General features: G+C 42.7%; 1 protein-coding gene across 2 annotated transcripts; it reads left to right on the forward strand.

Moving 5' to 3' along the window:
* Window positions 1-3,097: 3,097 nt before the first annotated feature.
* On the forward strand, window positions 3,098-11,706 carry LOC114203995 (interferon alpha-1/2-like). 2 transcript variants are annotated; one of them, XM_088018744.1, is made up of 2 exons: window positions 3,098-3,406; window positions 11,335-11,706. In XM_088018744.1, the coding sequence occupies exons 1-2, from the start codon at window positions 3,215-3,217 to the stop codon at window positions 11,704-11,706; spliced, it is 564 nt and encodes a 187-aa protein (XP_087874870.1). In that variant the 5' UTR covers window positions 3,098-3,214. The 2 variants fall into 2 exon arrangements, with proteins under 2 accessions (XP_087874870.1, XP_087874869.1); XM_088018743.1 differs by having other exon boundaries at window positions 3,215-3,406; window positions 11,332-11,706.

Consider the following 11,706-nt stretch of genomic DNA (forward strand, 5'->3'; position numbering starts at 1 on the left):
GTAGCAGGAAAAATATATGCTTTACATCTATACCATTTTTTTTTTGTTAATTAAATTTTTCTATAGAAACTTCTTGTATCTGTTTCTTAGTGAAAGAGGAATCAAGTCTGGTTATCATCGGATGAAAAATGGATTGTCAACTCACTCATTATTACATTGTTCATATTTTAAGTAAAAAATAGACTTTCTCCAAACCAGTGTACGTGTTGTTGTCAGGATAGAGGGGGACATAACAAATCCAATCTTTAGTCTCCATTGTTGAGTTTTGTAGAAAAACCACTTCCAAGCAATAATCTCATTTAATTAATATCAGTTATTTTAAATGGGATAAGGACAAAAGGGAAAAAATGGAATCTCTCAGTGGCCTCTGGAAGCAGACATGTCAGGAATAAAAACAAAATCAGGGGCACCCGGGTGGCTCTGTCGTTAAGCGTCTGCCTTTGGCTCAGGTCGTGATCCCAGGGTCCCGGGATCGAGCCCCGCATCGGGCTCCCTGCTCCACAGGAGGCCTGCTTCTCCCTCTCCCACTCTCCCTGCTTGTGTTCCCTCTCTCGCTGTGTCTCTCTCTGTCAAATAAATAAATACAACCTTAAATCAAACAAACAAACAAAAACCAAAAAAACAAAAATCAGTAGATATATCTCCCCCAGTTGACTGGTAGACATCCGAGTGCAAATATTCTTTAGAAAATGGTTATTTAAGTCTGCCATTTACAAGTAATTCTATCAAATTAAAGGCTAGGAATGGAAGTGGTCACAAGGGAAGAAAGTATAGAATAGAAAAGAACTTACAATTGATTATCTTGGGGCACCTGGGTGGCTCCGTCGTTAAGTGTCTGCCTTTGGCTCAGGTCGTGATCCCAGGGTCCAGGGATAGAGCCTGGGGTCAGGCTCCTTCTCAGTGGGGAGCCTGCTTCTCCCTCTGCCACTTTCCCTGCTTGTGTTTTCTTTCTCTCTCTCTCTGTCAAATAAACAAAATCATAAAATAAATTTATTCTCTTGTGGTTTCTGACAGTTTTACTTCCAAGTACAAAGCCACCAACTGAAGCCAAGAGTTGTGTGAAAGTTCTAGGCTTTTTGAAAACTCTCCTAGAAGAGGCCTTGTTTTTTTCTTTTTCTCCTGTTGACTATTTTTGGATATGAGGGAATGTCCCTATTATAATGATGTAACAGTGGCTGTAGCAAAATGGAAATAGAAAATAGGATTATTTTATTCTGTGGACTGTCAAATTATTTACAAAGGAAGAGTGAAACCTCCTGCCCAAGATGGACTAAGACAGTGACCAAGTCTGGAGACCTGGCTTGTGTTTTCTGTATATGGCTATCCCTGGGAGGTGATTTTTCTCCAGAGGTGAAAAACAAACAAACAAAAATGCTTTAACCAGGAAAGAACTGACTCAGTGTAATAAGCCGCTTTCCCTAGGTTTTATATATTTTTTGGAAAAACATAGTTTTTTTAAAAAAAAGATTTAGTTTTTTTAAACAGGTGTTTTTTTTAAGATTTTATTTATTTATTTATTTATTTGAGAGCTAGCAAGGGAGGAAGGGTAGAGGGAGAGGCAGACTCCCCGCTGAGCAGGGAGCTGGAGGTGGGACTCTATCCCAGGCCACTGGGATCATGACCTGAGCCAAAGGCAGACGCTTAACCGACTGAGCCACCCAGATGTCCAAGATTTAGTTATTTTAGAGAGATGGAGAAAGCATGAAGTATAGAAGAGAGGGGCAGAGGGAGGGAATCTTCAAGCAGACTCCCTGCTGAGTGTGGAGCCCCACTTAAGACTCCAGGCGGGGCTGGATCCCATGACCCAGGAGATCATGACCCAAGCCTAGACCAAAAATTATAAGTTTCACTTACTGACTACCCAGGTATCTCTGGAAGAGGGATATTTTCTAAAGAGCAGTTAGTTTCACAGCAAAATTGAGTACAAGATATCAAGACTTGTCACAGATTCCCTGGTTCTGTGTTTGCATAGTGTCCCCTAAAATCAACATTCCCCCACCAGATGGAACAGTTGTTACAATGCTTCCAAGTGTATAACAAGTAGTTCTTAGGGCTGTGAACAAGTCTTCAATATTACAATGGTCTGTGGCTCTCCAAAGCTCAACCTTGGAGCAGTATAACAAAACCTTCCTTAGGATTGGTTTTCTCTCATTGGGTTTTCTTGGGTATCACACAAAAAGCATGGACACGGAATTTGTGGAAGATACACAAAATGCCTGCAAGATAGTGTGACAGACCTAGGACTAACACTTTGCTCTGATTGGAGGATTTCTCTCCATCCTCTCTTTGATCTCAAGGTCACACTGGGACAGGTGGCCTTTGTTTACTCGTGAGCTGCCATCGGTTGTCTTGTGGATGTTTTTTCTATCTGAGCCTTGATGTGATGTGGGCTTTTGGAATTAAATACAAATTGATTACATTTTATTATTTAATTCTACAAAATGTATTCAATACATCAGTAATTATATATAGTGCTAAACAGAAAAATGAAAATACCTTGATAAGTAATTAGTAGCAGATGAAGTTGAAAATTATTTTCTCAGCTGAGGTAACATTCAAATTCAGTACACTAAAAACAAATGTCAACTAAATAACTTAATTTTTAAAATCCTGTTAGGAACTTGGAATGGTTTTAAATATTTAAATACATTGAATTAATTATTATGTGTTTGTAGAAATTGTTAATTTGCATATGTGCTTTATAAATTACAAATTATATAAGTAAATATATTATAGGTCACTCAACAAAGTTATACAGTTAAACACCAATGGCTTTAAATTTTACTTTAAGCTTAAAATTGTTAGTCATTCTTCACCCTGCATTGAGTTAAGAATAAAAAGAGTAAACTTTACACTTTCTTTTGTATGTACAAAGCTCAGATATAAGTACAGTACATACCTGTATACATATTGTATCCCTGGGTATTAACTTTTCTGGAAGGTTCAATTAAAAAACATGAAAGGAGACTCTGGAGGCAAGGGCAATAATGAAAAATATGTACATAGAGTTGAGAAACAGTGCTCTAAACCAAGTAGAAAGTGCATAATGGAAAGCAAAAAGAGAAGTAGAAAGTAAGGGAAATGTTCAGAAATTGAAAACTCCCATGTCCCCTACTTAAGCCACACACACAAGGGAAGATGGTCAGAGAACCCAGAGCCACGGTTCCCAGACTTGCCCACCCCAGCCAGGTCAACAGCATCTGCAGGATCTGCAATGGCCCTGCCCGTTTCCTTCTTGGTGGCCCTGGTGGTGCTCAGCAGCAGCTCCCTCTGCTCTCTGGGATGTGACCTGCCTCAGAACCATGACCTGTTCGCCTGGAGGGCCTTGATGCTCCTGGGACAAATGAAGAGAATGTCTGCTAGCTCTTGTGACAAGTACACAAGTGACTTTGCCTTCCCCCAGGAGGTGCTTGATGGCAAACAGTGGCAGAAGGCTCAAGCCCTCTCTGTCGTCCATGGGATGGACGAGAAGATTTTCCACCTCTTCTGCACAGGGGCTTCATCTCCTGCTTGGAACACGAGCCTCCTAGAGGAATTCTGCTCGGGAATTTATCAGCAGCTGACCGACCTAGAAGCCTGTCTCATGCAGGAGGCGGGGCTGGGAGAGACTCCCCTCATGAAGGTGGACTCCATCCTGAGGAACTACTTCCAGAGGATCTCCCTCTATCTGCAAGAGAAGCAATACAGCCCTTGTGCCTGGGAGATTGTCAGAGCAGAAATCACGAGCTCCTTGTTTTCATTAACGATCTTGCAAGAAAGGTTAAGGAGCAAGCAATGAGACCCAGTTCAACATGGAAATGATTTTCACTGACTAATAATATCACACTTTCCAGAGTTCTGCCGTGTCAAAACCCCTCATTTCTGCTGTCATCATGGCATGAATGGAATCAATTGTCACATATTCTCAGGAGTATTAAGCAACATCAAGTCAACTCTATAAACACCTGTCGCTTTCAGATGACCATGTTGATCTACCTATTTAACTATTTATTTCACTATTTATAAGTATTAAATTATTTTTCTCTGTATAATAATAGGTGTATCTTCACTTTGTGGCAATACAAATATACATGTTTTACATTTATTAAGTTTTTTATTGTTTGTGTTCATTAAATGTTTCTATAGAAAAATTCTTGTATTTGTTTCTTATTGAAAGAGGAGGGGCACCTGGGTGGCTTAGTTGGTTAAGTGGCTGCCTTCTGCTCAGGTCATGATCCCAGCATCCTCGGATCAGCCCTGCATCAGGCTCCTGGCTCAGTGGGGAGTCTGCTTCTCCTTCCCTCTGCTCTTGTGCTCTCGCTTGTGCTCTCTCTCTCTCCCCCTCTCAAATAAAATATAAATTCTTTAAAAAAATAAAAGGAAAGAGGATACAAGTCTGATTACAACCTGATGAAAGAATGCATTGTACAACTCATTTACTCATTATTTTGTGATTCACATTAGAGGGAAGACCATAGACTTCCTTGAAGCCAGTTTGTATGTTGTCATCAGGATAAAGGCGGACATAACAAATCCAATCCCCTGTCTGTATCTCTGAGTTTTATAGAAAAACCAACCTCCAAGCAATAATCATAGTGAATTAATATCAGTTATACTAAAGAGTAGAAGGAGAAGAAAAAAATATGGGAATTCTGAAAGTAGAAAAGGAAGCAGACATGTCAGGAAACAGAATCAGAAGCACTAGTTACCTTCCACATTAGACTGGTAGACATCCAAGTGTGAGTATTCTTTAAAAAAATAGATCCTTGAATCTGCCATTTACAAGCCATTCCATTCACTTAAAGCCCAGCAAGGGAAGTGGTCTGGAGGGAAGAGATGTAGAATGAGAAAAGAACTTAAAAGTGATGCCTCAAAAGTCCAGTGGTTAAGGGAGAAAAGAGCCACACTGCAAACAAAGGAGGAATGGCCCTAAGGCAGTAGGATAAGAGCAAATATTGGTTAAGAGTCTATTTCAAACCTGGAAAAGGCTTCAAGGAATTGCATCATTGCAAAAGGTGGATGGGAAGTGCCCCAAGGCCAGAAGTAGAGGGACTGCGACCCGGGTGCGAGCTGGTTTGACGGAATTACTCAGTAGAAACCATACTGAAGGAGGAGGAAGGGTGGGAATAGAAGAGAGGTTAGTGAGTATACATAGAAAATAGTTTTGAGAGTTTACCTTCTTTGGGCAAATTAAACTTTGATGAAAAAATGAAAAAATAATTGAAATGGGTGATGTATTCTAACCTCTTCCAATCCATGTAAAGCATATATAAAGAAAAGTAAACAAAAATTAAAAGGCATAAAAAGTATACAGGAACATTCTGCAAATGAACACTACCCTGTTCTATTTAAGAATAGTGAGTAGAAAGAACGGGAGAGGAACTGTGGGCCATGGTGCCCCCAACCAGTCTCCCAGGCCACCAGGTGGTTCCTGCTGGTTCCCTGTGGCGGCCTCTCAGCTCTGGGCTGTGACCTGCCTCCAGGCCCCGGGTGGCTTCACAGGAGGACTCGCTGCTTCTGACACAGAGGAGGAAGGTCTCTCCCTTCTCCTGACTGAGGGACATCTCCTCTGGGACATGGTGGGTGGCCTCCAGGTCCAGGAGGCCCGGGTCCCCTTTGTCCTCCACAAGATGCTCCAGCAGACCTTCACCCTCTTCCTCACTGGGCGCTGTGTGCTGCCCGAACCCGACCCTGCTGGACAAACTCCCCCCAGCACTCCAGGTGAAGGTGGAACCTGGACACCTGGGTGGTGCTTGTGACAGGAGTGGGGGAGGTCTCCTCTGAGATTGAGGGCCCTACCCTGGCCTTGAAGAGGTGCTTCCAGAGAATCCATCTCCATCTGAGACAGAGGAAATACAGTGACTGTGCCCGGGAAGGTGTCTGAGTCAAATCAGGAGACCCATCTCTTCATAAACAAATGAAGAAATAAGGAAAAGGAAATTAAAAAAAGAAGAAGAAAGCAGGTAAGGGACCCGGAAATGATATTCTTGACCCACAACACTAAGTCACATGCCCATGTGTTCCGTCTTTCCAAGGACTCTTCTTTCTGCTTCAGTCATAGAATGCATTGAGTTAAATTACTCAAAATTGTGGTTAAAATTTGTCTGCGAACATGAGTATCTCTAAGCACATCCCTCCATAGGTGAGAGCTATACTGAAGTTGTTCACGCGTTCGTGTATTGCAGGATCCTTGGTTTCTTGTCCAACACTGAACCACTTGGAAACTTTATTGCTGACCTCACAGCAGGAGCAACAATAATAACAACAACAACGAAATGCAAGACAATTGAAAACAACAACTCTTCTTAGATCCACTCACAACTGAGTTCCCAGGGCCAGCCCCAGTGCTGGTAACCAGAGAAAAAGGAGCATGCAGACAATCACACCTTACCAGGAGCAGGTATTGGGAGGAACATGAGCTATAATTGAAGCACTGCTTGGGGCCCTGTGTGCTTCCACTCGAGACTTACCAACTCCAGGGCTCTGTAGTTACTGGAGCCCACAGGTTTGTGAGTTTTACCTTCAGAATCCCCACCAGGCTCCCCCTGTGAAGGTCAGTGGAAAATCTGCTGGCTTTTCCAGCAGAGGGAGGGGGAAAAATACTCTTGAGTCTCCTCTTCTCCTTAACAAAGGCTGCCCTCAGGGAACCTGTTTTTCCAGAGCCCAATTCACCCGGGGCTAGGGAAATCCGGAAGCCACTCTGTCTCCCATCTTCCTCAGCAGGGTGGTAGAAAGCTGAGCAAGGGCCACCTGTGAAGGTCACAACCACTTGTGCTCACTTAAAGCCTGACACAGAATCCTAGGTTTATAGAGCATTCTCTTCCCCCAGACCTACCAGCACATCAACAGCATTTCCATCTAGTAGTGGGATTACCACTGAAAAGGACAGTAAGTGTCAGACATTACTGAAGAAGTCTCTAGGGAAGACAAAAGCAGGGACACCTGAGGAATTTAGTCTCAGACAGCTGTGGCTACCACAAACAGTAAGCTCAGCCCAAGTGCTAGCAAGAGAAACACAAAACCTCACCCTAAAGGCCAATTTTCAGCAGTTTCTTTTACCCAGTGCATCCTGTTCGTCTGTGTACAAAAACTGACACGGCATACAAAAAGGTGAAAAACACAGTTTGAGAGACTGAGAATATGACAGAACTAGACTCAGATATACTAGAGATTTTGGAATTATCAATCCAGGAATTCAAAATAACTATGATTACTATGCTGGGGGGTCAATGTATTCAATATGCATTCTTTGCCTTTATCTATGCCACACTATGTAGCATATCCAAGGTAGTTTAAAAAATAAAATAATTTTGTTCATATAATATTATGACCCCTTGATAATATGTTAGGATAACAAACTGTGTCCAACTTTTTATTATTTATTTATTTTTTTAAAGATTTTATTTATTTATTTGACAGAGAGAGAGCACAAGCAGGGGGAGTGGCAGGCAGAGGGAGAAGCTGGTTCCTCCCTGAGCAGGGAGCCCAACGGAGAGCTCCATCCCAGGACCCTGGGATCACGACCTGAGCTGAAGGCAGATCCTTAACCGGCTGAGCCACCCAGGCACCTCTCCACCTTTAACGTTTATCAAATTATTTTCTTCTTTATTTTATGAAATTCTTCCATAGAAGACATTTGGATTTCTTTATTCTTAAAAAAAGAAATAGCCTGAATGTGCAACCCATAGTGAGGAATCCATGGTGAACTCAACCTACTCATTCAGTTTTAGCAGTCAGTTATATTTCAAAACTGCATATTTCTAGGGCACCTGGGTGGCTCAGTCATTAAGCGTCTGCCTTTGACTCAGGTGATGATCCCAGAGTCCTGGGATGGAGCCCTGCATCGGGCTCCCTGCTCAGTGGGAAGCCTGCTTCTCAATCTCCCACTCCCCCCTGCCTGTGTTCCCTCTCTCCTTGTCTCTCTCTGTCAAATAAAGAATAAAATCTTAAAACAAAACAAAAACAAAAACAAACTGCATATTTCTAAGTTAGGGTGTTCTAGTTCTGAGAATATGGAGGTGAAAAACGGAATTTGAAAGCCTATTCTTTGGGATCTTTCCATTTGGAAGAGAAAGAGATATAAAAACAGCCATCATGCTCAATGAATTCCAATTATGTTTCATGGACCAACGAGAGGTAGAGGACAAGGGATTCTGTCACCAGGAGCTTGAAGGAGGGATGTCAAGAAGAGGGGAAAGCTGACTTCCCACTGGTAGATGCATAGGTGAATCTGGAATCTGCAATAATTCACGTCCTGGAAATATTAAATCTCAAGTGTTTGTTGCATTTTTGGAAATCGAGGCACGGTATTGAAAGTCCTTCTGTCTGAGTTGAGTTTGGAATGAGAAGATGCCCCTAAAGCTTCAGAGCACCTTTAACTTTTAAGGCTGAGAAAGAGAAGGGGAGCCTGCAAAGGGCACAGAGAGGGGGCAGCCAGTGCAGGTGGGACACAACCAGGGAAGAATGATCTCCAGAAAGTTTGCAAGAAGAGAAGTTTCAGAATTTCCCAAGATGAACCTGAGGTAGTAAGTTATCACATGGGCTAGAGGACTACCCACCGCTTCTAGATTCTGCTTTCGATCTAGTTGTTTGATCCTGAGAAACTCACTTGAGATCTCTGAAGTTCCGTTTTCCCAAACGTACCGTGGGGTGGGAATATTCCTAGAGTTGTTGTAATAACGGACTAGCACCTTTAAATGTATCTAGTATCTTCCACTCAGTGAGAGTTTAACAGATGATGACTATGATTATTTTCCTAGACGTCTCTAAGTGAAAGGTGATCTTCTCCTAGCCTTCTCTCTGTAACTGACTGCAAACTGCTGATTCTCTAAAATACCCAATTGGGAGAGGTGGCCCATGAATGGAATGGAATTATAGACACAATGAGATCCTATGTATCCATATACACAGTGCGGACGTACACATAGTCTAGACATTCTGGTAGAGCACATTTCTGCTTCCTCCCTGCTTCCCCAGACCCCGTCCTTTCACTCCCAAATCACAGGGTTTCCCTCCTCCCCGAATCGCAGTGTCTCCCTCTCCCCCACGGTAGAAACCCCCCAGTGAGCTCTGCCCTCCTCCCTCCCTCCTGAGGGGCCTCTCCTGCCCATTCACACAGTTGCTTCCTTCTCCCTTGTGGTTTCCGTCTGGCCATTTCACTTCCTATTACAAGGCCACCAAGGAAGAGCAAAAGTTGTTTGAAATTTCTAGGTTTTTTGAAACTCTCTTTCTTTCTCCTGCTGACTATTTCTGGACCTGAGGAAATGTCCCTGCTGCAGTGATGTAACAGTGGCTATAGCAACGAGCAAACAGGAACGGAAGGTTGCTGTTCCATGGCCTGTCACAGTCTTTCCGGGGGGCTGCCAGCGAGTGGGCAAGGTGAGCTAGACAGTGACCAAGTCTGGAGACTGGGCTTGTCTTGTATGTAGAGGTCTGTCCCTGGTGGGAGAGTTTCCTCCAGGGCAAAAAATGGCTCTTTCCTGGAGTGAACTGACTCTGCTAGTGGAATAAGCCAATTTCCCTGGCTTTTTAGGAACTTCTAGAAAAATATACTTTTTTAAAAAGAGCAGTTACGTTCATAGTAAAAGTGAGTAGAAGGTCCTGAGTGTTTTCTCATCCTCCCTGCTTCTGTAACTGCACAGTCTCTCCCATTATCAGCATCCCTGCACCCAGAGGGAACAGTTTTTAAAATTGCTTCCAACAATGTAACAAGTAGTTCTTAGGGTTGGGAACAAGTCTTCAATATTCCAAGGTGTGTGGTATGCCGAAGCTCAGCCTTGGAGCGAGTGGTCTAACAAAACCTTATCCTCAGTATTTATTGTCTGTCATTGGGTTTTCTTGGGTATCACACAAGAAGCATGGACATGGAATTCGTGGAAGATAGGGAAATGTCTGCAAGATAGTGCCCCACCTAGGAATAACAGGAATAATCTGGGATTGGAGGACTTTCTCTCCATCATTTCTTGGATCTCAATGTCTTACCTGGAGAGGTGATCTTTGCTTACTTGTGAGCTGCCATTGGCTATCTGGTGGACATTGCTGATGTGTGAGCCTTGTTGTGATGCAGGCTTTGGAAATAGATACAAATAGATAATACTTTATGATTTCATTCTGCAAAACTTATTCAACACATCAGGAATTCTATCTAGTGCTAAATCAAAAAAATATTTTGAGAATACCTTGATAAGTATCAAGCAGCAGGTGCATTTAAATTATTTTCTCACTGAGGCCACATAAATACAGTACACTAAAATCAAATGTCCAATAAATAATTTAATGTTTCATTGGCAGTTAGCAATTTGGAATGATTCTAAATATTTAAGTACATTGATATCATTATTATGTCTTTCTAGAAATTGTTATTTTTCATATGTATTTTATATATTTCAATTTATATAAGAAAAAATTAGAAGTCACTAATCAAATTTAGTCATCCAGTAAAGGAGCAATAGCTTTAAAATTTTACTTTCAGCTTAAAATTTTTATTCATTTGGGTCGCCTGGGTGGCTCAGTCTGTTAAGCGGTTAAACATCTGGCTCTTGTTTTCAGCTCAGGTCATGATCTCATGGGTCCTGGGGTCCACCCAGGCATCAAGCCCTCCATTGACCTTCCCACTCCACAGGGAGTCTGCTTCAAGATTCTCATCTTTGCCTGTCACTGGCTCACTAGCACTTCTCTCTTTCTAAAATAAATCAATAAAACTGTAAAAAAATTTTTTTACTCTTTTTAAACCCTGAATTGAATAAAGAGAGTAAAATGTACACTTTCTTTTTTATCTATAAAGCAGAGATATAAATATAACTATATATGTATACATATACACTGTACATAGGTACACATACTCTCTATATACTGTAGATCCCCGTAACTAAATTTTCTTCGAAGGTTCAATTACATAAATATTCAAAAGACTCTGAAGGAGTCTGAAGGAAGGGAACAATAAGAAAAGGAAATGGTTGAGAATCCGATGCTCTAAATCCAAGGAGAAAGTGCAGAAAGGAAAGCAAAAAGAGAAGCAGAAAGTAAGGGAAATGCTCAGAAATTGAAAACTCCTCCGTCCCCTACTTAAGCCACACACACAAGGGAAGATGGTTAGAGAACCCAGAGCCACGGTTCCCAGACTTGCCCACCCCAGCCAGGCCAGCAGCATCTTGCAGGTTCCCCAATGGCCCTGCCCTTTTCCTTCTTGGTGGCCCTGGGGGTGCTCAGCTGCCACTCCCTCTGCTCTCTGGGATGTGACCTGCCTCCGAACCATGGCCTGTTTGCCTGGAGGGTCTTGACGCTCCTGGACAAATGAGGAGAATGTCTGCTAGCTCTTGTGACAAGTACGCAAGGGCCTTTGCCTTCCCCCAGGAGGTGCTTGATGGCAAGCAGTTGCAGAAGGCTCAAGCCCTCTCTGTCATCCATGTGATGAACCAGAAGATCTTCCACCTCTTCTGCACAGAGGCCTCATCTGCTGCTTGGAACGAGACCCTCCTAGAGGAGTTCTGCTCGGGACTTTCTGAGCAGCTGACCGACCTGGAAGCCTGTCCCATGCAGGAGGCGGGGGTGGCAGAGACTCCCCTCAGGAAGGTGGACTCCATCCTGAGGAACTACTTCCAGAGAATCTCCCTCTATCTGCAAGAGAAGCAATACAGCCCCTGTGCCTGGGAGATTGTCAGAGCAGAAATCATGAAACCCTTGTATTCATCAACAACCTTGCAAAAAAGATTAAGGAGCAAGAAGTGA

This window comes from Eumetopias jubatus, unplaced genomic scaffold, assembly GCF_037043125.1.
Source record: "Eumetopias jubatus isolate StellerSeaLion01/CBP00866 unplaced genomic scaffold, mEumJub1_p1.0 scaffold_15, whole genome shotgun sequence".
NCBI lineage: Eukaryota > Metazoa > Chordata > Mammalia > Carnivora > Otariidae > Eumetopias > Eumetopias jubatus.